This window comes from Micromesistius poutassou, assembly GCF_964030765.1.
Source record: "Micromesistius poutassou genome assembly, chromosome: 24".
In the NCBI taxonomy this organism is placed as follows: domain Eukaryota; kingdom Metazoa; phylum Chordata; class Actinopteri; order Gadiformes; family Gadidae; genus Micromesistius; species Micromesistius poutassou.
The window spans coordinates 194653-220803 of record NC_140294.1 but is presented as its reverse complement, the minus strand read 5'-3'; the positions used below and the strand labels follow the sequence as shown (position 1 = coordinate 220803).

The 26151-nt window shown below is 46.3% G+C and overlaps 2 protein-coding genes and 2 long non-coding RNA genes across 4 annotated transcripts in view; 3 read left to right on the top strand and 1 right to left on the bottom strand.

The window, feature by feature from the left end:
- The window catches only part of vps16 (VPS16 core subunit of CORVET and HOPS complexes), a 9853-nt gene extending 4685 nt beyond the window's left edge, over positions 1–5168 (bottom strand). Inside the window, exons 1-11 of the mRNA XM_084487815.1 lie at positions 5023–5168; positions 4035–4123; positions 3669–3760; positions 3399–3527; positions 3123–3267; positions 2826–2941; positions 2288–2410; positions 1656–1711; positions 1371–1460; positions 583–754; positions 1–125 (exon numbers count right to left, since the gene is read on the bottom strand). The exon at positions 1–125 is cut by the window's left edge and continues 7 nt beyond it. Of these exons, the coding sequence (XP_084343941.1) occupies positions 1–125; positions 583–754; positions 1371–1460; positions 1656–1711; positions 2288–2410; positions 2826–2941; positions 3123–3267; positions 3399–3527; positions 3669–3760; positions 4035–4123; positions 5023–5072 (1187 nt within the window). The 5' untranslated portion in view covers positions 5073–5168. The remainder of the gene's footprint in view (positions 126–582; positions 755–1370; positions 1461–1655; positions 1712–2287; positions 2411–2825; positions 2942–3122; positions 3268–3398; positions 3528–3668; positions 3761–4034; positions 4124–5022) is intronic.
- Positions 5169–7141: 1973 nt separating this feature from the next.
- On the top strand, positions 7142–8126 carry LOC311369644. Its single transcript, XR_014640171.1, has 3 exons — positions 7142–7317; positions 7403–7449; positions 7895–8126. It is a non-coding gene; the product is annotated as an uncharacterized lncRNA (long non-coding RNA).
- Positions 8127–11587: 3461 nt separating this feature from the next.
- Positions 11588–12919, top strand: LOC311369643. Its single transcript, XR_014640170.1, has 3 exons — positions 11588–11790; positions 11896–11968; positions 12187–12919. It is a non-coding gene; the product is annotated as an uncharacterized lncRNA (long non-coding RNA).
- Positions 12920–14133: 1214 nt separating this feature from the next.
- On the top strand, positions 14134–25165 carry LOC311369599 (NACHT, LRR and PYD domains-containing protein 3-like). The gene is made up of 12 exons (XM_084487810.1): positions 14134–14298; positions 16054–16173; positions 16319–16354; positions 16594–16694; positions 17239–19021; positions 19511–19681; positions 21608–21781; positions 22541–22714; positions 23284–23457; positions 23650–23802; positions 23979–24025; positions 24613–25165. Exons 1-12 carry the CDS (start codon positions 14216–14218, stop codon positions 25161–25163), a joined length of 3567 nt encoding a protein of 1188 aa, XP_084343936.1. The 5' UTR covers positions 14134–14215; the 3' UTR covers positions 25164–25165.
- Positions 25166–26151: the final 986 nt, after the last annotated feature.

Genomic DNA, 26151 nt, shown 5'->3' with positions numbered 1-26151 from the left:
AGGGCCTTCTGCGTGTGTGTGTGCTGCTCGTGTCCGGCCGCCTCCACACACTGCCGGACTGCGTCTCCCAGCATGTCTTGCTCCTTGATCTCCCTCAGGTACTCATCCGCCTTCTGACTGGACTTCTGGAGGGACAGACAGGTCGTCAGAGAGAGAGACAGACAGGTCGTCAAAGAGAGACAGAGAGAGAGAGAGACAGACAGAAGGGCTCCATATAGACAGACAGACAGACAGACCTGGTACTCCTTGTGGGCCCCCAGCAGCAGACAGACAGACAGACAGACAGACAGACCTGGTACTCCTTGTGGGCCCCCAGCAGACAGACAGACAGACAGACACACAGACAGGCAGGCAGATAGACAGACAGACCTGGTACTCCTTGTGGGCCTCCAGCAGCAGACAGACAGACAGACAGACAGACCTGGTACTCCTTGTGGGCCCCCAACAGACAGACAGACAGACAGACCTGGTACTCCTTGTGGGCCTCCAGCAGCAGACAGACAGACAGACAGACAGACAGACCTGGTATTCCTTGTGGGCCTCCAGCAGCAGACAGACAGACAGACAGACAGACAGACAGACCTGGTATTCCTTGTGGGCCTCCAGCAGCAGGGCCCCGGGGGCCATGGAGGCGATCTTGAAGATGTCCTCACAGACCAGCGGGACCTCCTGCAGCAGCTCATGTCTGCTGGGGGACAGCAGCCGCACGCCGTCCAGCTCCCCCACGCACACGCACGCCTCCTCCAGAGGGTACCTGGCCGGGGTCAAGGGTCACACCGGGGTCAAGGGTCACGCTGCCCTGCAGCTCCCTCGGGGTCAAGGGTCACACCGGGGTCAAGGGTCACGCTGCCTTACAGCTCCCTCGGGGTCAAGGGTCACACCGGGGTCAAGGGTCACACTTCCCTGCAGCTCCCTCGGGGTCAAGGGTCACACCGGGGTCAAGGGTCACACTGCCCTGCAGCTCCCTCGGGGTCAAGGGTCACACTGCCCTGCAGCTCCCTCGGGGTCAAGGGTCACGCTGGGGTCAAGGGTCACACTGCTCTACAGCTCCCTCGGGGTCAAGGGTCACACCGGGGTCAAGGGTCACACTGCCCTGCAGCTCCCTCGGGGTCAAGGGTCACGCTGGGGTCAAGGGTCACACTGCTCTACAGCTCCCTAGGGTCAAGGGTCACACTGCGCTACAGCTCCCTCAGGGTCAAGGGTCACACTGCCCTGCAGCTCCCTCGGGGTCAAGGGTCACGCTGGGGTCAAGGGTCACACTGCTCTACAGCTCCCTAGGGTCAAGGGTCACACTGCGCTACAGCTCCCTCAGGGTCAAGGGTCACACCGCCCTACAGGGGTTAAAGGTTAAAGGTCAAAGGTCAGGATACTGGACGATGTCACTGCCGACGCCGACCACCAGGAGGAGCCGCTCCCACATCACCACCACAGACGGCTGCTGGCTCTGGGGCCGGCGACACCTGGGAGGAGAGGGTGAGACAGGCAGACAGTTACGGAGACAGGTAGACAGACAGACAGTTAGGGAGACTGACATGCAGGTAGACTGACAGACAGTTTGAGAGACAGATAAACAGCTTGGCAGACATACATGGATGCAGGTAGACAAGACAGGTAGGCAGACAGACAGGTAGGCAGGTCGACAGGTGACAACATACCAGACCATCTGTTTAGGAGGGCTTCTGATTTTGGTGTCCACCTCACTCAGTTTATCCTGACAACACAGACCATAATAAACACTGCTATAATAAACAGACCATAATAAACACTGCTATTATAAACAGACCATAATAAACACTGCTATTATAAACAGACCATAATAAACACTGCTATAATAAACACACCATAATAAACACTGCAATTATTAACAGACCATAATAAACACTCAAACATGGGTGTGGGTGTGTCGGTTTAATCTGGTTGTGGGCATGGACTTAACAGCAGGTGGGTGGGGTTTAACCTGGCTGTGGGCGTGGTCTTAAGAGCAGGTGGGTGGGGTTTAACCTGGCTGTGGGTGTGGTCTTAAGAGCAGGTGGGTGGGGTTTAACCTGGTTGTGGGCATGGTCTTAAGAGCAGGTGGGTGGGGTTTAACCTGGCTGTGGGTGTGGTCTTAAGAGCAGGTGGGTGGGGTTTAACCTGGTTGTGGGCGTGGTCTTAAGAGCAGGTGGGTGGGGTTTAACCTGGCTGTGGGCGTGGTCTTAAGAGCAGGTGGGTGGGGTTTAACCTGGTTGTGGGCATGGTCTTAAGAGCAGGTGGGTGGGGTTTAACCTGGCTGTGGGCGTGGTCTTACCTGCAGGTTGGCGTGTCCCGTCCACAGGTGTCCCGTGTCGGTGAACAGGGCGAGGTACTTATAGCTGAAGGAGACGGCGATATGGACGAACACACTGTCCTGAGGGGACACACCTGGCAGGACCTGGCAGACACATGACCCACTATAACACTGTCCTGAGGGGACACACCTGGCAGGACCTGGGACACACTACATGTGACACCGTTTATGGTATATAATGGCATAAAATGTATATGATGCATAGTATGTATGTATTGTGTATCACAGCACCACAGCAGTGCAGGAGGTGTTGTATATAATGAATATTATATATAGTATGTATTGTATATATAGCATATTATGTATAGTATGTATTGTATATAATGTATACGTAGTATATAATGTATATAATAAATATTATGTATGTACCACGGCGGTGCAGGAGGTGTTGTATATAATGTAAGAAATGTATATAATGTATATGTACCACGGCGGTGCAGGAGGTGTTGTATATAATGTATATAATGTATAGTATGTATTGTATATAATGTATATGTACCACAGCGGTGCAGGAGGTGTTGTCCAGCAGGTAGAGCTCCGGTCCGTTGGCCAGCAGGACTTTGGTCTGTCTGTCCTGGTTCAGCACCGCCCAGCACGACGGAGGGCCCTGCAGACCTGGAGACACGGCACTCAGCCTCTCACCATCTCACCCTCTCACCATCTCGCCCTCTCACCCTCTGAGACCTCAGGCAGTCTCCTCACCCTCTCACCCCCTGACTCCCCCACTACCTGGGACCTCAGGCAGTCTCCTCACCCTCTCACCCCTCACCCTCTCACCCCCTGACTCCCCCAGTACCTGGGACCTCAGGCAGCCTCCTCAGCTTGAGGTCATCGATGTTGGTTGCCAAGGTGAAGCGGGAGGAGCCGGTCACTATGGCAATGCCCGTCCCGTACGGTGAGTGGAAGATTTTAGCCTCCGAGACGTGAGACTGGACCACCTCCTGGAGAGACAGACAGGCAGGCAGACAGACAATCTTTAAGACCACTTAAATATCGCATGACATGTACTTAGTCTGACTCCAGTGTGTGTGTGTGTGTGTGTGTGTGTGTGTGTGTGTGTGTGTGTGTGTACCTGTCCCATGCTGAAGTGCCTCTGGAAGGCCCCGGTGAGGTCGTAGATCAGCACCGTCCCGTCCTGCTGCACACAGAGCAGCTCCTCGCTCACAGACCAGCCCAGCAGCACCACCGGCCCGCTCTTCCACTGGGGGGAGGGGGGGGTGAGTGAGGTGGGGGGGTGAGTGAGGCTGTATGGGGGTGTGTGTGTGTGTGTGTGTGTGTGTGTGTGTGTGTGTGTGTGTGTGTGTGTGTGTGTGTGTGTGTGTGTGTGTGTGTGTGTGTGTACCGGGAAGGTTGCCATGGTAACACCCGATGCTGTGTAGATCTCCAGCTGAGGACGAACACTGGGAGAGAGACAGCGAGACTCCTTCATCACCGCTGAGAGAGAGAACACGCACAAACACACACACACACACACACACACACACACACACATGTTTAACAAACACAAACACACTCCCTCTTACAAAAAGAAAGGAAACTTATAGTTTCCATGGAATGAGGTCAGAGAGACAGAGACAAAGAGAGAGATAGAGAGAGACACATCTCCAACAAGGTCAGAGGTCAGACTAACCTATAGGTCAGAGGTCAGACTAACCTATAGGTTAGAGGTCAGACTAACCTATAGGTTAAGGTCAGGGGTCAGACTAACCTATAGGTCCTCCGTATGGAGCAGCAGCGACCAGAGAGTCTCTCAGTCCGTCCCGCAGAACCCAGGACATGTCGTACAGCTCCACCTTCCTGTTATAGACAACATACATTATAACATACATTATACACTATATATATATATATATATATATATATACATTATATATACACTATTGACACAGGACATGTCTATATATATATATATATATATATATATATGGATATATCTAAGGATATCCATTTATATTAGATATCTATATATATGTCTATATATATTTAGAGATTGATCTATATCTAGATATAGATCATTGATCTATATCTAGATATAGATCAATCTATATCTCTACAAATATATATAGACATATATCTATATATAATTATCTATATCTATATAAATAGATATAGATCGATCTATAGAAATCTATCTATCTAGATAGAAAGATAGAGTGATAGATCGATCGATAGAGTGATAGAATGATAGATAGATAGAGTGATAGATAGATAGATAGAGTGATAGAATGATAGATAGATAGATAGAGTGATAGATAGATAGATAGATAGATAGATAGAATGATAGATAGATAGATAGATAGATAGATAGATAGAGTGACAGACAGACAGATCTACTGGGTTCAATCCGTTCACTGAAAAACTAAACCCTTCAGACACTTTTGTTGAGGGGTTTCACCTCCTGACCAACGACCAGCGGACAGAGAGGAGGAGGAGGAGGAGGAGGATGAGGACGGGGGAGGGGGAGGAGGACTGAGGAGGACGGAGGAGGAGGAGGAGGAGGACGGAGGAGGAGATGATGTGTTCACCATCGACACAATCAGAGAGGACTTCACCAACATGAGGAGCTCCGTGAGGGACACACTCACACACACCCACCCACCCACCCCAGGGTGCGTCTGACTCATGTGACGAGAGTCACATGACGGTCTCGAGTGATTCATGTCTTCATCTGTCCGTAGTGTCACGTGACCCCCTACCTGTAGAAGGCCTCCCCGAGGGGGTTCCAGTTGGCCGTGATGAAGGCCATGCTGCCCGCGGAGTCTTCCTCCGAGATGAGGAACAGCAGGAGGAGGAGGAGGATGTTGTTGTTGTTGTTCTGTCGGCCAGCGGCTGACTGCTGCGCCACTTCCGGGTTTCTTCTTCGGTGGTTCGTAGTGGGGCGAGCTCACTGGAGGAGGACCGCTGCTTCCCCCGGCGGCGGGCTGGGCTACTGCAGCCTAATTGGTAACATAATATATATATAATATGTAAGGGTTAATGTATAGAACGACATCATTATCGTGATAATAAGCCCCTTCACGGCGAACCGGACACCGACGCGAAGCGGAAGTGTATTGCTTGATAATGACCGGCGTGTGAAGACACGCGAACACACACACACACACACACACATACGCACAAACGCACAAACGCACAAACGCACACACTGCAGCACTGCTCTCACTGACACACACATATTTTTTTGTTGTTGTATTTTTTGGTATTTTATTGTATTTTGCACGACTGTCGTCCTTATTTCTTTATTGCACTATCGTCTTTGCTCTTTGCTGCTTTAACACTGCAAATGTGTGACTAATAAAGGATTATCTTATCTTATCTTACAAAAAATATATAAGTAAAATATATATCTCATATATATATCTTATATCACTAGGAGAAAGAGTTTGAGAACCACTGGTCTACACCAACACTAATAATCAGGATACCAGCAAGTGCATTTCCACATCAGACTCATACGCCCGATGAGGAACATGGAGAGAGTTCTAGAAGCGAGCGGACAGGAAACAGAGCCCAGCTACTGGCGTCTCTCCAGAGACCAGCCAACAGGACCTGGACCCTTCATCTGGACCCTGACGGACCCCTCCACGCTCTCTCTGGAGGGCGCTCAGCCTCCTGGTCCCGGGTCTCCATGGTAACCAAAGGTACCGAGACCCTGAGTCGGTCCATGCGCTGCAACATATACAGACACTTTCCTGGTGGAAACTTCCAGAATTATTTTCTCTGCTTTATTAAGTTGATTCCATCACAACTTTGATATTTCTATCTAAATAGTTGTTGTTACTAAATAATGCTAACGCAAATGCCTTTAGAAAAGTCATTCATATCATATATGAAGCATCAAGTATTTAAAAACAGTATAATTCCCCCCTCAGCCAGCAGGGGGTGCTGCAGCCCCTCGGCGCCAGACCTCCAACGCCGTGTGGATCTGGACTCACAGATCCACAGTAGATGAACGCGTCTGATAAATTAGTCGATAGTGGATATGAGGCCGTTTATCAAAGCCAGGCTTCAGTCCTCTGTTATTGTGAGTGGAGCCACTAGGGGGCGGTGAATCCACCTCGGTGCAGTTCACCAAAACAAGCGAACAGAAGATGGAGACCCAACACGAACCCAACCCCACTAAATGAACAGCAGACATTTGTTAAATCGTGTTCACCCTTCCACCACACTGAATGACTCAGAGAATCGGAGACACACTTGCTGTCACTACAGTGTAGCCTAGTATCCAAATATACACTGTGTCATACACTGCGACTGCAGCATTAAGGTGGAGTTTAGCATTGGGTGGAGGTGTGTGGAGTGTGGAGGAAGGTGCAGCAATGCACGGCCAACAGCAGTCCTAGCAAACCAATGATCCTCTTTTAGTTTCGTATCTTGTTAAACTTAATACTGTGAACATTTTTCACATTCCAACAATCATATCACATTTATTAATTGAATGCCATATTTATTTAATAATGCCTCATTCATTTATTTAATGAGGCCTTTTCCTTTTCCTTTTGCTCAATGCTAAAGGAGCTGGAATGCATTGTATGTGGAAAGTATTGCAAAGTATTGCACATTCCCTTTAATGCGGTGCTCATGAAATCCCCAAATGGTCTTTTTAATTGTAAAAGTGTGTATTTTGTTTTTGCTTGTGTCAAACCTAAATATGTTTATTTGATGCTGGTCTCCTTGAAAAAGAGGTTTTAATCTCCATGAGTTACCTGGTTAAATAAAGGTTTAATAATACAGAAAGACAAGACTTCCTTTATTAATACACCACGGAAAGTGAACCGTCCACCTTCGCTGCTCCACCATGAAGGCTGAAATACTCTCTGTCACCAAGGCGAGCAGAGGGCGCCCAACCTGCGCGGAGTTTCACTAATTAGCTAATTTGCCGCACCAAGTGTTTTTCATAATTGGTTACGTCTGGTGCGGTTCAGTTCAGAGGGAACCCGACAGCAGGTCGGTGTCCACCCCGTCCGGCAGCGGAACGTCTCCCTGTTGCGGTATGTTAATGTGTTCATGAGACCAGAAGGTGTTTGTCATGTTGTGGTGAATTGGGTGGTGACTAATCCGTCTTATGTTCCGCAGGCTAAAGACTTTTCGAAGTGAAACTGAGCGTCTCTTCTGAACCTGATGTGAGTTGAAACCTTCTCTTTGTAGCCTAATAACCATAACCATAACCCTAGCACCCTGACCCTAGTCCTAACTTACTCATGGAGATCACGCGTCGCTGTCCGACGTCCGTTTGACATGGAAGCTCTTTAAAACGTTAAAACGTTCATCAAGGTCAGGATGCAGAGCAGACATCACGGCTCCAAGACGCCCTGCGTGGACTGGGATGTGGAACATAAATCACTGATAACGATGGCAGGCTGGGACTGTGGTGTTAGAAATGGAAACTTTCATTCTATGTAGCATTTTAGAGCCCATACATTCAAACTGGTTAAAGTAGTGTGTGTGTGTGTGTGTGTGTGTGTGTGTGTGTGTGTGTGTGTGTGTGTGTGTGTGTGTGTGTGTGTGTGTGTGTGTGTGTGTGTGTGTGTGTGTGTGTGTGTGTGTGTGTGTGTGTGTGTGTGACAGGTTCTACGATGGCTATTAAACTGCATTTCTGTGAGTATCTTATTTCACCATGAAGAAGAAACTGCGAACTGTAAGTCATTCTTCTTATTCTTGGGTACATTGATGATGTGTGTTGGCTTCTGGTTGCGTTAACCCGTTAGGTGAAGGTTGCTTTGAGTAGTGAGGATCTTTTATAAGTGCATGGGCTACTTAAGTGTTTGAGTTGGTTTTAATGGTTTGTTAAAGTGGTTCTAAGTGAGTGTTTAATGTGGAATAAAGGGATGTCTGTGGGTCCAAACAGAACCTACTCCAGGGTCAGGCTCTGATCTCTTCAGTCCTCTTTCCTTCTACTCTCCTGAGCTCTGATCTACATCACATGAGTGTTGCTTTACTGATCAGGGTGTGGTCTGAGTGAGCAGAGGTGCATGCTGGGATACAGCGCTGTCTGAAGTCTACAGGTCTGTAGACACGCCCCCCCCTCAGGAGAAACCCAGTGTTTGAGAATCTGTCGTGACATCAGCTACATGGACTAGAACGTTCTTTAGGATGGAGACCGGGATTCAGAAGGAGGAACTCCAGGGGGAGATGAGAGGACTCCTCCGTCTCAACCACTAGAACAGGACCTCAGTCTGTCACCAGAGAACCACGGAACACACTCCAACGTTCCCCTCTGGCATCGTGACGCCTCAGCCACGGCTCCTCCACCTCCACCCTCCACTGGGAGGTCTTCTGAACCCATGAGCTCCTCCTCCCCTCCTCCCCAGAGTCCTGTCCTCAGGCTAAAGCTGCCACCTGGGATGGCTTCTCATTGAGGAGACCCCTGGACTACAAAGACCTTCAGAGAGGTTAAATCAACCAGAGAAACCTTCTGGAGACACCCTGCATCATCCCTAACCAGTGTGGGACGCCACTGAAGAATGCCCTGGGCGAGGCCCCCTCTGTGCGCCCCCCCCCCCCCCTACAGTTGTTGACGGGGGGTGGGGGGGGGGGGCACGATTACGAGCTGGTGGAGTTGTTGACGGGGGGGATATGCCAATTCCCCACACAGTGATATGATCGATAATAGAAAACCACTTCGCGGCGCGGATGTTTTTTTTTCTCGTGTGTTTGTGCCGCCCCCCCCCCCATGTAATGCCGCCCCAGGCAGCTGCCCGCTTCGCCCGTGCCTAAAAACGCCATTGTGCATCATTGATGTCTGATGACCCTGACGTTCTGCTCTGGTGTCATGGAGGAGGGCTGGTGTTGTTGGCATGGTGACTCTACCTGGCATCAGAGTTTGGCATCGTATGGCTCAGTGGTGTCGGAGTTTGACCTTGGATAGTGTGTGTGTTTCCACCTGGCATGGGGTTGAGTTGACTTCAGAGGTTAGGTGGGATTCATCAAGAGAGTCTGAAGTTGGAAAATGACCTGAATGGATCTCAGGATGACCTGTTTCGTACCGGGCTAGCTGAACCTGGGAGATGGGTTCCCTTAAATCAGAACCAATCTGGGAACTGTCCCAGCTAGGGCGCTCTTTAAGCTGACATTGTGCTCTTCAGCTGAGGAGGTGAGGAAACCTTCACTGGGGCTTTGAGATGTGTGGAGAGGAACGTTGCAATGTGTTCCATAGTTCTCTGATGAAGATCTTAGTTGAGTTCTACTGACAGAGGAAGAACACAAACATCTTCATCTTGGGGTTTTTCCTTTGGGAATCCTGTCTCCATCTTGAAGGATATTCCAGCTCATGTAACTGATGTCACAACGGATTCTCAAACACTGAGTTTCTCCTGAGGGGGGGCGTGTCTACAGACCTGTTGACTTTAGACAGCCCTGTATCCCAGCATGCATCTCTGCTCACTCAGACCACACCCTGATCAGTAGGGCAACACTCTGGAGATGGAGATGCAGTTTCAGGAGTTCAGGAATTGGGGTTTAATTTTATCAGCAGTCCCTTCTCTCAAACGCCCCCGGCTCCCTCCTGTCACTGGATCTGTAGATGTGTTGGTTGACATGATGATTATTGGGGGGTCAGGGGGTCGTTGAAGGGTTAAGGTTGGATCTGAGAGCTCAATGTTTAGATTGGATCTGTAGGTTTGCACCCAGAATCATCCAGATTATTCTGCTTATTGTAAAATGTAGTCAATTTTTTGCATTCAAGGATTCCATAGTTTTTAGGCAAGTACATGGTAGAACTACATGATAGTTCTGTTCTTTGTACGGTTTTGAGTAACTTGTACACACTGGGTGCATAGCGATGTAGAGGTACACTGAATAGTAGTAATGACCAACAGCAACAAACATAGTGTTATAGTGTTGACAACCATGAGGACCCACCTGGCGGTTAGTTGGGTGTTGAGTCCCCTGAGGGCGTCTGGCAGGAAGTTCTGGTTTGGTATTTGCGTATTCTCGTCATTAACGAAAAACGATTTCAGTCGGTTAGCATCTGGAACGTTTTACCTTTTTTTTTATTTTATTTTTTTATTATGCAAAGTAACTTGCGGCGGACCGTTCAGAATATGTTTTGCGTTTCACCACAATTTTACCGATCGTTCTCGTTAGTTGCCCTGTACTTTTAACCACGTTGAGGGACTCTTGCTGCGTACAAAACGGCGTTCTACTTGCGGGCCCAAGTCTGATCATCAGTGAAGGCTGAAAATACTTTTAAGGCCGAGAATTATTTGGAATTTCTTCCATAGGACCCAGCACCTGAATATGGCTAAGTATCGTTTAACTATTTGATTTAATATTGATACTGCTTAGGGTTTGTTACTTTAAACAGCTTTCGTACGTTCTAAATACTAAATGGAGTCAGTCTTTGAATTGCCACAGAAGTTAAACCCGAATCAATGACGTTACATTAACTTTACTCCTGGATAGTATTTAGTTAACTGCTAAATTAATGGTCGTATGTCCACTCGTTGCAGTAGTGGAAACTCTAGAACTGTACAAGGTTAAAAAGTTAATGTGTAGTTTGTCTCAAGGTGTCTCCTCCCCCAGAGCCAGACCCCCACCTCCTCACCCAGACCTCCACCTCCTCCCCCAGAGCCAGACCTCCACCTCCTCCCCCAGAGCCAGACCTCCACCTCCTCACCCAGAGCCAGACCTCCACCTCCTGTCAGAAGTCCTCCAGAAGGTCAGTGCTCTGTTGTGTGAGGAGAAAGTCTTCTCAGCTCAGTCTTCATGAATGGGTGAATATTTCTCATGTGTTCACAGTAAAGCAAACTCCACTTCTTACAGTCTTCAATCTGACGGGCCAGGATGGACCAGAGGGGAACCCTCACCGGACCAGAGGGGAACCCTCACCGGACCAGAGGGGTACCCTCACCGGACCAGAGGGGTACCGTCACCGGACCAGAGACCAGAGGGGTACCATCACCGGACCAGCATTTGAGCATTGGCCTCCATTTTTACAGTGAACCTCAGATGCAGAAGGTGTGAGGTGTTGTGTGCCCCAGGTGATTTACTGCTGAGACCAAATGTGTTTGTAGAGAGCAGGAATCGCTGGTGGAGGAGCCGATGGAGGCCCTGCCTGGTGGAGGAGCCGGTGGAGGCCCTGCCTGGTGGAGGAGCCGATGGAGGCCCTGCCTGGTGGAGGAGCCGATGGAGGCCCTGCCTGGTGGAGGAGCTGGTGGAGGCCCTGCCTGGTGGAGGAGCCGATGGAGGCCCTGCCTGGTGGAGGAGCCGATGGAGGCCCTGCCTGGTGGAGGAGCTGGTGGAGGCCCTGCCTGGTGGAGGAGCCGGTGGAGGCCCTGCCTGGTGGAGGAGCCGATGGAGGCCCTGCCTGGTGGAGGAGCCGATGGAGGCCCTGCCTGGTGGAGGAGCTGGTGGAGGCCCTGCCTGGTGGAGGAGCTGGTGGAGGCCCTGCTGGTGGAGGAGCCGATGGAGGCCCTGCCTGGTGGAGGATGTCTGCTGTGGAGCAGATGGAGCCACACTCTGAGGTGATCATCACTCTCACTGCCCCCTCCAGTAGAGTACTGCTGCCACAAACTATCTCTGTTTTGCCTCACGTTGGAGCCCCACCTCTGCTGTTTGTTACACACCAGGACTCTGAGGTGGAGCAGAGCTGACGGAGGAGAGCTGAGACGACGACCAGGACTCTACCAACTAGTACTCCTGGTAAGTTTGCATTGACTGAACATGGTGGCCCGGTACAGGGCCGGCTGGGTAGGGGGGTTGGGGGTTCAACTCTCAGCCCAATGGTGGCGGGTTCAACGCCCAAGTCCTCAGAATACATTGATGGTCCACGAGCAAGGCGTCCTAAAGCCCGCCTGCTCCTTAATGACGTCTCTCTGGTTCAGATAATGAACCTGATCCATGTCCTCCATTGTTGTCAGACGCTGGTTAAGGATTGGTCCGCGGCTGACACACCTGAGCTGAACCGCCCCCCCCCCACCTGATCCTGATTGGTCGGGGGCCGAAACACCTGAGCTGAACCCCACCTGGTCCTGACGTCCTGCTGGTCTCCTCAGCTCATCTGAGTCCTCCAGAAGACCTGCTGAGCTCAGCGGTCTGAGGCTGACGGATCAATGACCTCCATCACCTTCTTGACCCCGCATGGACCCGTGTGCTTCCACACGCCCTCACGTCTGTCACTACCTCGCCTCGCCTCACTCGTCTCGCCTCACTCGCCTTGCCTGCCTCGCCTCGCTAACTCTCCTCGCCTCACTACTTCACTTCTCTCTACTCCTTCCTGTTCCTCTTCCTTCTCCAGGGTTCGAACCTTTACTCTGAAGGAGTGTCTTCTCTTGAACCTTTACTCTGAAGGAGTGTCTTCCTGCCCTCAGAGGGTTCAGCGTTAGGGTTGAGTCAGGGTTTAGAGTCAGGGACAGAGCTGGTTAGGCAGGACTGGTTTTACTCAACCTCTTCACTTGCTTTCTGAACGCGGTGTCGACATTTTGACACAATTCATTGGGACAATGTTTCACTGTGCTGTGCTCCAAGCTGTGCTACAAAAATGTATATTATAGTTCTGCCAAGTTTTTTTTTATAAATTCATTCCTACTTTGTGACTTTCAGCATGTTTGGTGCAGTTTGTTTAATTCTGTCACTTAACTCGGCTAATGTCAAGCTGAACTCCTGTAATACAGTGAATATACGTCATGCATATTATTCAACAATAAAATAAAGAATTATTTTGAAAAGAGAACTTGTAATTGTTACACAACATTTATTCACAAATATAATTTGTGTGCGCTTCGATTTCCCTGAAAGCATGTGACGGAGAGCTGGTCCTGTGAGTTTAGAGGCTATAAAATCTACAGAAGGCTGTAGACCTTATTTAGTGATGGGACATTTTAATATCTACCTACGATGTGCTATGATATAAAGTAACAGGTTATTGTTCGTGTGATGGTTTAGGGTAGGTCGGATAACAATGGATTGATATAAAGTGATGTAAGCAATCTCACACGAGGGAGTGCGGTTGTACTGAATATCCTCACGGCGGTGATTCGGTCGTAGATACGAGGCCGAGAGCCGGAGATAATGACAGCCGTGCTGATATTCAGTACAACAGCACTGAAGTATCCAGGCTTCTTCCCTTGGTCCTCTTCTGACGACCATTTGGAGTTCAACTCAAACGCTATGTCTGGAAACATGTTCGTCTTTGCAGTGCAAAGTTTGTTGCTATCTGATTCTAAGCTACATAAAGACCGTTAATAACGAGAATAATAATGAGAACACCTGTAAAGCGGAGTGATACAACAGGTATAGTTAAATGTCCCAGTGCTGTTATACTCTATCAGTACTCATGGAAAGCCTCTTGTCCAATCAAATGACTTGGTCGGAACTAACTGTTGTATAAAACAGCTTATTGTGTGAGCTGAGCTCCATGTAACGACATGCAATAAGCATATCCAATGACCTCACTAAACAGTGTTGGTCTGCCGTGACATGCATTAATGTACTGATAGCATACACAGGCTATTATTACATGGTGATATTATAGTATTATTACATATTATATTATAGTACTATTACATTAGTATATTATAGTATTATTACATGGTGTTAATATATATATATATATATATATATACTATGAGGCAGACTTTACATTTGGCTCAGTGATCTGTGTGTGTGTGTGTGTGTGTGTGTGTGTGTGTCTGTGCTGCGAAACCTTCGTTTTCACAGAAAACACGTGACCCAATCGGGTTGAGAGGCGGATCCTTGGAGGCTTTCCGTCTCTCTGAACTTCCTCATCTTAACGGTCTGTTGCAGCGAGCAGCTCTTCTTTCTCCACTTTTAAAACCTTTCACCTGATTAACTTGTTTTATAAACACTTTAACCTCAGTTTCTTCACTTACATTTATAGTTTTATAACTTTATACCATACGGGACGGAACGTCTTTTCTCGAGTCTACTATGGATGAGGAGAGAGAGGAGGGGGGTCCTACCTCTAAGACCTCACTGTCTGGGGCACGTGGCCGCCGGAGCAAAGCTAAGAGGTAAGAAGAGGATCTCTCTGTCTGTGACTGTTGTCCATCTCAGAGCTCAGCGGTGATACATCATGACTACATCATTATTCTGAGTAACAGCTGTGTGTGTTTAAAACACAACGTGAACAGCCAGACCAGAGACTCAGGAAGAGCAATAAATCTGACCTGAGCATTAAGGCTCCTGATATGAACAGGGTTCTGTCTTTGTTCTATGCTGTGTTTGGTCTGCATGACTGCCGTTCTGTGGTCAAGATTGACAGTAAAACAGTGACTTCCATTTAATTATTGTCTGTTCTTAATATAAGAGAAGTGTAGTGGGAAAATTATATTTTCGCATTCTGTTTCTAGAACTGCCATTTGTTGATTGTGCCTTTTCGCTGACATCCTTGGGGTGGTCAAGGGTCAAAGGGTCTAATGGCGCATTTCCACCACAGGGTACGCTTCAGACACAGCACGCCTCAGCTCAGTAGTGAGGCTGCGGTATAGCCCAGCTCGGTTAAGTGTCGCGTTTCCACCGCCACCCGTACCCTTATGGTAGGGCAGGGTTTAAGCCGGACGGCGATAGCCACGGCAGCTACGTAAGCATCGGGACCTCATAGCAGCCCGACACAGTGTAGCCTGTTAATAAATCCATGAAAAAGAAGAACGCGCACAATGAACAAAGAGCAACAATGTAGGACGTCCAAGAAGGACTTTTGCACAACATTTTCTTCAATAAACTAAGCTTTCACCATTGTCCAGAAATACCTTACTGGGTACTGTGTTTGTTTGTTATTATCCCCCTGTCGCATGGAAGGGACAATTCTGTCGACCAATCAACGGACGGCGTGTGTAGCTCAAACTTGCCGGGACCCTTTCAGGCTCTCAGTACCCCAACGGAGTAGTACTGCGAGACGAGAATGGCTCAATATGACTCAGTCCGGGTCACGCCCACTTTTGGCGGTGGAAACGCGACCCGTGCCGCACCTTTGCAAACTGAACCGACCCGCACCCTGCGGTGGAAATGCGCCATAACTGAGAAGTCACCACTATGAGACCCCACATTACAATTGTCAATGATCAAATCAAATAATGTTTACTTAAAGGACAGAGTTTCCTGTGTTCTCATCAAGGAGAAGAATGCATAAGGGGATCTCTGCTTCCTCGTGACCAGTATACCCCAGGCACGAAGGTTAACGTTAGATAACGCTAGGAACAAGTAGAGTGGCTATACAGTGCAAGGAATAGGAGACGGCGCTTACATGATCAAGGGGAAACAACATGATGCATTTTTCCATCGGACTTCAGCCTGCGTGATCTCTTGGAGAGACGCGGGTTGATTTCCCATCTAGGCCTCGAATGATTGTATGACAGGCCTTGGATTATTGTATGTTATGTATTATTGTTTGTTGTATCATTGTTTGTATGATATTGTACCATTATTACCCAAATATATGACCATAATTGTTAAAAGTTGTTAAAAGTTCGGATGACTCTTTATTCTACCCAGTTTAGTCAGTTTAGACAATTGTTATTGACATGGTTCCGGAATACCACAGAAGGAAAAGATAACATGCTTAAACAGGACTCTGACTTATGACTCTTTATAATTCTGTGATTCTATAGTTTCAAGTATTAGGTTACTCAGAGTAAAAACATATCAGTAACAAGTTATATATATTTATATATATATTTTAATTTATTGTTTTAATTTATTAAGATAATTGTGTGTGTGTGTGTGTGTGTGTGTGTGTGTGTGTGTGTGTGTGTGTGTGTGTGTTGAAGCCTAGAGCAGCAGCAGAGAGCAGACTCCCCTGGACCCATCTGTGTCTCCATGAAGAGTGACCACTCTATGGGTGAACCTCCTAACCTTAAAGATGGAAATCACCAACCTTCTAAGAAAAGGTGAGGATATATCGAATAAAGTATCACATTAAACAAAATCCGATAATCTGATCCTCATGAGATAGTAGTTGAGTAGCCCTGCAACAAATTATCAAATTAAACAACTCCCACAAATCCTAACTTCCAGATGGTTCTTGTTTTTCAGAAGGAAAGATGATGGAAATCAGTCTATTGAGAAAAGGTGAGGACTTACCAGAGATCATAAAGCTACAGCTTCTATCAAACGTCCATAAATCCTGGTTCTTGTTTTTCTAGAAGAGTCCAGCAGGAGAGAGAAGACTCTTGTTATCAGACTCTACTGGTACTGATGTTTACAAGTCAGGAAAAATGCAAGTGTGTGTGTGTGTGTGTGTGTGTGTGTGTGTGTGTGTGTGTGTGTGTGTGTGTGTGTGTGTGTGTGTGTGTGTGTGTTTTCCACAGACACCAGGAGAGGTCAAAGGTTACCAGTGCTCAGTCTGTACAGCAGCATCAAACAGAGATGGAGATGAACCAGGAGGAACTGGCTGACACACTGTGGGGCGGTAAGAGACTCTTGCTTTGAAGACAGAGGAGGCTATTATTTTGAAGGGCAGAAGAGACAGAGCAGTTTGAGATTCATATTTGTTCTGTTCAGACTAAATGACATAATGTGATACATTTCTAACTTCAATGTGGGGATAACTTTCCTCTTGGGGGTTAAATGGGTTGATCCAGATATGTAGGGTTATTTTGGTGCTATCAGGTTAAATAACATAAAACAATCAACTGTAGAAGACCAACAGCAGAATATGTCAGTGGAAGAGATGCAACACTATCTTATTATATCAGCATAGCAAGTCATTTTACACTGATTCACTATCATTATTACGTACTATCATCAGACCAATCATACTGCTGTGAAAATATCGAATGAGTCCTGAACATTTTTAATCTGTAACGTGCAGTCCTTGTCATGACCAGCTTCTCCGTCCACAAGTTATGAAGCCACTAAATATCATGAAGTTGATCATTTAACAGGAAATATTGACCAGGTTCCACTGATGTCACCTTCCACTAACTGATGTCTTCTGTTGTTTTCACTTTTAGGATCTGATGCTGTCGAGTGCCAACATAAAATTAAGTCTCGTTTGAAGAAGAAGTTCAGGTGTGCGTTTGAGGGAATCGTTAAAGCAGGACAGACAATACCTCTGAACGACTTCTACACAGAGATCTTCATCACAGAGGGAGGCAGTGGAGAGGTCAACCAGGAACATGAGGTCATACTGATTGAAACATCTTCCAGGAAACCAGCCAAGGAGGAAAGGTCAATCAGATGTGAGGACATCTTTAAACCCTTACCTGGACAAGATCAACCAATCAGGACAATAATGACAACTGGAGTGGCCGGCATTGGTAAAACCGTCTTAACACACAAGTTCACTCTGGACTGGGCTGAAGGCAAAACCAACCACGACATACACTTCGCATTTCTCCTCCCTTTCAGGGAGCTGAATTTACTGAAAGGGAAAGAGTTTAGCTTGGTGGAACTTCTTCATCACTTCTTTATTGAGACCAAAGAAGCAGGAATCTGCAGATTCGACCGGTTCCAAGTTGTCTTCATCTTGGATGGTTTGGATGAGTGTCGACCTCCTCTGGACTTCCAGTACACCCCGATCTGTACTGATGTCACCAAATCCACCTCGGTGGACGTGCTGCTGACAAACCTCATCAGGGGCGACCTGCTTCCCTCCGCTCGCATCTGGATAACCACACGCCCTGCTGCAGCCAATCAGATCCCTGCTGAGTGTGTTGGCATGGTGACAGAGGTGAGAGGGTTCACCGACCTACAGAAGGAGGAGTACTTCAGGAAGAGATTCAAAGACGAGACGCTGGCCAGCACAATCATCTCCCACATCAAGAAATCACGAAGCCTCCACATCATGTGTCACATCCCAGTCTTCTGTTGGATCACTGCTACAGTTCTGGAGGACCTCTTCAAAACATCCCAGATAGAAGAGATGCCCAAGACCGTGACTCAGATGTACAGCCATTTCCTGAGGGTTCAGTCCATGCAGGGGGACAGGAAGTATCATGGGAGAGCTGAAACAGATCCACTCTGGAGTTCAGAGAGCAAGGAGATCATTGTTTCTCTGGGAAAACTGGCTTTTAACCAGCTGGAGAAAGGCAACCTGATCTTCTATGAGGCAGACCTGGCAGAGTGTGACATCAATATCACCGCAGCCTCAGTGTACTCAGGAGTGTTCACCCAGATCTTTAAAGAGGAGAGTGTGCTGTACCAGGACAAAGTGTTCTGCTTTGTCCATCTGACCATCCAGGAGTTTCTGGCTGCCTTTTACGTCTTCTGGTCCTTTATCAACACTGGGGTCAATCTGCTCTCAGAAGAACAACCAATCTCCGGGGAAGATAACCTCCTCTTCTTCTACCAGAATGCTGTGGACAAGGCCTCACAGAGTGAGAACGGACACCTGGACTTGTTCCTCCGCTTCCTCCTGGGCCTCTCTCTGGAGACCAATCAGATTCTCCTACAAGGTCTGCTGGGACAGATAGAAAGGGGCTCACAGACCAATGAGAAAACCGTGTCTTACATCAACAAGAGGATAGAGGGAGATCTCTCTCCAGAGAGAAGCATCAATCTGTTCCACTGTCTGAATGAGCTGAACGACCATTCTCTATTGGAGAAGATCCAACTGTCCTTGACATCTGGAAGTCTCTTCACAGGATCTCTCTCTCCTGCTCAGTGGTCAGCTCTGGTCTTTATCTTAATGTCATCAGAAGAGGAGCTGGATGTGTTTGACCTGAAGAAATACAAAGCTTCAGAGGAGGGTCTTCTGATGCTGCTGCCAGTGTTCAAAGCCTCCAAAACATATCTGTAAGTTTACTGATAACATGTATTACAATACACACAACACTATATACATAATATATAATATAATATATATACAATAATATATACTAGAAGACCCCGCAGCCCGCTGCTGAGGCACCACCGCCCCACGGCGATGGTGCCTTGGCAGCGGGCAGCGGGGCTCCGGTGGGAGACAATCGCGGGCAACAATCCCTTTCTCCTCCATGTCGCGGTTCATGTACTTCTGGGAGTCAAAGCCAAAGTTCCTTTCCCCCAATTCCTTCTCAACCATGGCTCAGATAACCCCCACTACGAGTCTCGTTGTGGAAATACGTCAGAGAACATCAGAGAACCCGACGCAGTCTAGTCTTTTCACCAAATGCAAGCTGGTCGTAGCTCATTGTCTCATTAGCGGGCCAAATTCTCTGTATCATGCCATGGGACCTTTAAAAGTAAAATACATAAGTTATTTTAATCACAGTTCTTAACATGTTGTGTTTATTGTGTGTGAAGGCTGAAGGGCTGTCATCTGTCAAAGAGATGCTGTGAAGCTCTGGCCTCAGTTCTCAGCTCCAACTCTAATCTGAGAGAGCTGGACCTGAGTACCAATGATCTGCAGGATTCAGGAGTGAAGCTGCTCTCTGCTGGACTGGGGAGTCCACACTGTACACTGGAAACTCTCAGGTCAGTTTTACTCAATGGTCAAACAGTTACACCACACGTTCCACATCAGAGGACATTGAAAAGATTTACCTCCAGAAAGTTAACTGGTCTAAATAAAAGTAAATTATGTCCTCTCAGGGCTCAACACACATTTTATACTGGTGCCACTAACTTTTTCATTTGGTGGCACCCTAACAAATGTGCACCCCTTTATTAGACGTGAGAATGTCCTTGGTCACGTACCATCCATCTGTGTCCATTCATGTGAACACATTCACTCACTCTAAATAAGTTGTTAATGTTTTAATTGCATAGGGGGTCTGTTTCTGTTTTTACCGCCAGTGCCTCAACATCTCTTTCCTCACCAACCAACTCTTCATCCTCCTCCTCCTCAATCAAATATGTAAGGGATAATGTATAGAACGCCGTCAATGATCATTTTTTTAATGACCTGCGACGTTCTATATACATTATCCAGCTTATTACACGGCTACTTGCCAAAACGAAAAAATAACATCACACAGTGTCTTTTAAAAATGTATTTGTTACCAGCATTCGTAGTGTTGATCAGCAGAGAAATAGTCCGCCAAAGACGTTGACGTCACTTAGCAACTGAATCCGCTGGGGTTGATAAGTTACCGGACTACTTGTGGAGTGATATGAAAGACATAAAAAGAAATCGGTCATTATATGCTTAGCAACGGTCATTATTTAAAAATAATTCACCACCGGAAGTCGGGAAGGCCCATGCAAGTGAACGGAGTGTTCCACAGTATTGAGAAGAGCCGTGTAATAACTACTAATAATAACTGACTGCTGATTGGATAATATACTCCAATTAGGATTTATCTTCTTCTCTGGGTCATCCACAATAGTGCATTTCTTCACATGCTCTTGAATAGCACTAGTGCTGTGGTGACATTTCAATGTAACTTTGCACAAAGTACAAACCAGTGTTTTAGTTTTCTGATCAAAGCAGAGTGTCTTCATGGGAACTTAAGTGGGTCATGTTTCCCAATAGAGCGATCACACTGGCGCCGCAATACAGCCGCACTTTAACTCAGCACTGAACTAAACCTTGGCAGTCTGCGTGCATTGCAGCGCCATTACCACTCATCTTATCAAACACAAGACCTCATCTCACTCTATTTGTGTTGCCATGACAGTAAAAGGTGTACGTTGGATTCAATTTGTTAATGATGTTATAAGGTGTATGTTTTATTACATTCCTATTCTACTCATAATCATGTAGTCAGACAGTAAGGTGGACTTTAGACGTGTTTAGTTAAGTTTAATATCAGATTCTTCTTAGATCTGGGTCTTTTTAGGGACATTTTCAGGAGTTTTGAATATTTAGTTATCTGACCTAAGTAAGTCATATTTTATAGATCTACTGTTCTGACATTTAGTTAAACTAATAAAACATATCTAATAACAAATTTTTAATAAAACATGAAACACAGTTCCTAACATGTTCTCTTTATTAAGTATGAGGTGTGTGTTGTAACACATTCTTAGTTTGTTAACGACGCTATGAGGTGTGTGTTATAACACATTCTCAGTTTGTTAATGACGCTATGAGGTGTGTGTTGTAACACATTCTTAGTTTGTTAATGACGCTATGAGGTGTGTGTTGTAACACATTCTTAGTTTGTTAATGACTATGAGGTGTGTGTTGTAACATTTCTATTCTACTTATATAATAATCAGACAGTAAACTGGACTTCAAAGTTATTTGTTAAGGTTTAATAACAGCCTCTTCATACATTTTTTATGGGAAGTATAATGATACGATTTGTTTATTAACTATGTGAAATCAAACTCTTAATATTTAAAGATCCAGTTTATTAACATTAATTCTATTTTTGTGTGTTAAATTAATTTGGTTTCAATGATCCTAAAACATTAATCACAGTTCCTAACATGTTGTGTTTATTGTGTGTGAAGGCTGAATGGCTGTCATCTGTCAGAGACATGCTGTGAAGCTCTGGCCTCAGCTCTCAGCTCCAACTCCTCTAGTCTGAGAGAGCTGGACCTGAGTACCAATGATCTGCAGGATTCAGGAGTGAAGCTGCTCTCTGCTGGACTGGGGAGTCCACACTGTACACTGGAAACTCTCAGGTCAGTTTTACTCAATGGTCAAACACTTACACCAGAAAGTTCCACATCAGAGGAGGACATTGAACAGATTTACCTCCAGAAAGTTAACTGGTCTAAATAAACAAGTAAATTATGTCGTCTCAGGGCTCAAGACAGATTTTCTACTGGCTACAATCTTTGGTGGCACCCTAAAAAATGTGCACCCCTTTATTAGACGTGAGGGACAGAGGGGGGAGAGGGACAGAGGGATGGAGGGAGGAGAGGGACAAAGGGGGAGGGGGAGAGGGGGGAAGGGACAGACGGGGGGAGGGACAGAGGGGGAGAGGGTGGGAGGGGCGAGAGGGACAGACGAGGTCGTGTGGAGTGTGGGCCACGAGAGTTGCAAACTCTCTCACCTTGAGCTCCCGTCTGGGCGTTCCCGCGCTGCTCACCACATTATTATTAAAAATGTATTTTTACCATATGTATTTGTCATAACCAAACGACTGGGGGTTTTGGGAGGGGGGGGGGAGGGGTTGGAGGGGGCTCAGCCTTTTTCAGGGGGAGATTAAGCCCCTGCTAGCCTAAAACTCTTCAATATTATACATTTTACAGCCAATATTGAATAAACATAAGGATCTAATGTATTGACTAGTATATATTAGTTAAATTAATAAAACATCTCTAATTAAAGATTTTAAAAAAAAAAAGAAGACTCAACACAAGTCCTTCATTATGTTAATAGTAAAAACTGTTACTTTAATCACAGTTCCTAACATGTTGTGTTTATTGTGTGTGAAGGCTGAATGGCTGTCATCTGTCAGAGACATGCTGTGAAGCTCTGGCCTCAGCTCTCAGCTCCAACTCCTCTAGTCTGAGAGAGCTGGACCTGAGTACCAATGATCTGCAGGATTCAGGAGTGAAGCTGCTCTCTGCTGGACTGGGGAGTCCACACTGTACACTGGAAACTCTCAGGTCAGTTATACTCAATGGTCAAACACTTACACCACAAGTTCCACATCAGAGGACATTGAACAAATTTACCTCCAGAAAGTTAACTGGTCTAAATAAACAAGTAAATGATCAAGACAGATTTTCTACTGGCTACAATCTTTTTAATTTGGTGGCACCCTAACAAATGTGCACCCCTTTATTAGACGTGAGGGACAGAGGGGGGAGAGGGACAGAGAGACGGAGGGGGGAGAGGGACAGAGGGATGGAGGGGGGAGAAGGACAGAGGGGGAGAGGGACAGAGGGGGGAGAGGGGGGAAGGGACAGAGGGGGAGAGGGACAGAGGGGGGGGGAGATTATTAGTTAAATTAATAAAAACATCTGTAATTAAAGATTTCAACACAAGTCCTTCATTATGTTAATAGTAAACGCCGTAAGTAAGCCGTATTAAATTAACATTTATGGATTGGATGTAGTTCAATTAATAAAACATCGCTAATTAAAGTCTTCAACACGTCCTTTTATGTTAACAGTAAAAGATATAAGATATTTTAATCACAGTTCCTAACATGTTGTGTTTATTGTGTGTGAAGGCTGAATGGCTGTCATCTGTCAGAGAGATGCTGTGAAGCTCTGGCCTCAGCTCTCAGATCCAACTCCTCTAGTCTGAGAGAGCTGGACCTGAGTACCAATGATCTGCAGGATTCAGGAGTGATTATGCTCTCTGCTGGACTGGGGAGTCCACACTGTACACTGGAAACTCTCAGGTCAGTCTTACTTTACTTTTTTTTTTTTTTACTCTACTCTAAAACTTTACAGTTTAAATTATCAAACAGTTAAACGACAAGTTCCACATCAGAGGACGTTGAAAAGATTTACCTCCAGAAAAGTAATAGTTCTTGTGTGTGTGTGTGTGTGTGTGTGTGTGTGTGTGTGTGTGTGTGTGTGTGTGTGTGTAGCTTGTCTGGCTGCCTGGTCACACAGGAAGGCTGTGCTTTTCTGGCCTCAGCTCTGAGCTCCAACCCCTCCCATCTGAGAGAGCTGGACCTGAGCTACAATCACCCAGGAGACTCAGGAGCTGCGCTGCTCTCTGCTGGACTGGAGACTCTCAGGTATGGAGATGACAGCTCACCACTCAGGGACAAAGTCTCCTACAAGGATTCAAGCGGCTGCTAGATGAAGTGGTTTGAAAAGGCAGCTGTAACTCATGTTGTGTAGAACGTGATGAGACAGCAGATGATGAAGGTGAATGTTTCAACATGCTGCTCTCACTTTGATTCCCCCCCAGTGTGGCGCACGGTGGAGTGTGGAGGCTGAAACCAGCTCTAAAGAAGTGTAAGTGTCTGTTTGATTCATCACAACACTCACTATTGAGATGGAAAGTCCATCCACACAGGTGAAGTCTGGTCATTCACATGCGGACTTGTGTATATGTATGTGTAGCTATGTTTCCCTGTGTTTATGTATGTCTAGTATGTCTATGTATTATATATGAACCAGTTCTATGGTACCAACAGTTAGTTTCCAGCCTGCATATGAGCTCAGCTGGTTCAGTCTGTTGTTTACACAGGTGGATCCCAATAGATGTGTATTGGAACCTTTCAAAGTACAATATCTTAAAAAGTATGTTGAGTATAACTTAGATATTCCAGAGAAGCAATGAGCTCACCATGCTGAACGTTTTGATCTATAATATGTGTATGTTGTGTAAATGTTGCGGGAGTAGATTCAATTTACAAAGCTATAGCACACTAGTCCACTAAAGCTCTGATATGATTTAGTCTTTCTATGTTAATGTTTGTAGAGTAGATGAACATGAAACAGGACGAAGAAGAAGAATGCAAGAGAACAGTACTAGTGATGATGATGATGATGATGATGAAGAATGATTCAACAGCTCATCTTGTCTTGTTCTCCGTCAGATGCCTGTGAACTCACACTGGACCCAGACACAGCCTACAGACTCCTCTCTCTGTCTGAGGACAACAGAAAGGGGACGCGGGTTGGAGAGGACCAGTTGTATCCGGATCACCCAGAGAGATTTGACTCCTGGTCCCAGGTGTTATGTAGAGAGGCTCTGACTGGTCGCTGTTACTGGGAGGTAGAATGGAAAGGACGTGTTTTTATAGCAGTGACATACAGAGGAATCATAAGGAGAGGAGGGCGTTGTGACAGCGAGCTTGGAGGGAACAACAAGTCCTGGAGTCTTGAGTGTGATGATGGTTGTTACACTGCCTGCTATAACAATAGTAAAACATTCACACCTCGCTCTGCTGGCTCTACCAGAGTAGGAGTGTATCTGGACCGGCCTGCTGGCACTCTGTCCTTCTACAGAGTGTCCCCAGGTGGAGGAGGGTCCTCAGACACACTGACACACATCCACACCTTCCAGTCCACCTTCACCCAGGAGGACCTCCTCCCTGGGTTTAGGTTCAGGGGGAGGGACGCCTCAGTGTCTCTGTGTAAGTTATAGTCTCTCTTCTCTCTCTCTCTCTCTCTCTCTCTCTCTCTCTCTCTCTCTCTCTCTCTCTCTCTCTCTCTCTCTCTCTTTCTTTCTCTGTCTCTCTCTTTCTCCTCTTCTCTATCTCTCTCTGTCTCTCTGATGACACACGTGAACACAAACACACGCATATTAATACAGACAATAATATAAATATACATATATAAAGACACACACACATTAAGACACACGCACGCACACACATATAAACACACATGCACAAACACGCACACACACACACACACACACACACATATATAAACACTCAAATATACACAAAGACACACACATGCAAACGTGCGCACACTGTACACATGCATATATAAACGCGCTTGATGATCCCATGTTATTGGACTGGGTGCTTAGATGTTGTGCGACGTGTCATGATTATGTGAGGGGTTAGGGACGTTAACGTGACACAGATGTTTTTAGTGCACATGACAAAGACATGGAATTGTCATTTTAGGCAATCATTTATTTAGGTGAACCGTAGCATTTGAAGTGCAATATTTATTTATAACATGAAAATAGAAAATAAAAGTCAAAATAAGATACTAATAATAATGCATATATTTCAGCTTTCTTTAGAAAGCTTTGTTCAGGATTTTTTTTTTTTCTCAGACTGTGGGGGGGGGGGCCCTCTTGGCCACGCCGCTGGCCCCCACGTGGCCATGTCCCTGCGCATATATGAACACACACACGCAGGGACTACACACATGTACAGTATATATAAACACACACATTATGTTTTGGTGATTTAAATGAATGAACTCAACTTTAATCCAAATGCTGCGTTTTCTTGGGCTTCTGAAAGTTGATCTTGATCAATCCTGAAAGGAAGAGACTTTTAAGATCTTCCATGAGGTTAACAAAGCAGGTTTTACAAAGACTATATTTCTAATTTCAAATGCAAATTTAATATTTTAAATATTAATTGATGGTAAATCTAAACATGTTTATA

Excerpts from the sequence above, each read along its gene's own strand:
- LOC311369599 (XM_084487810.1), top strand. The coding sequence starts at position 14,216 with ATGGATGAGGAGAGAGAGGAGGGGGGTCCTACCTCTAAGACCTCACTG. Across the intron at positions 14,299-16,053 it reads CGCCGGAGCAAAGCTAAGAG|CCTAGAGCAGCAGCAGAGAG; the intron begins GTAAGAAGAGGA and ends TGTGTGTTGAAG. Across the intron at positions 22,715-23,283 it reads TGTACACTGGAAACTCTCAG|GCTGAATGGCTGTCATCTGT; the intron begins GTCAGTTATACT and ends TTGTGTGTGAAG.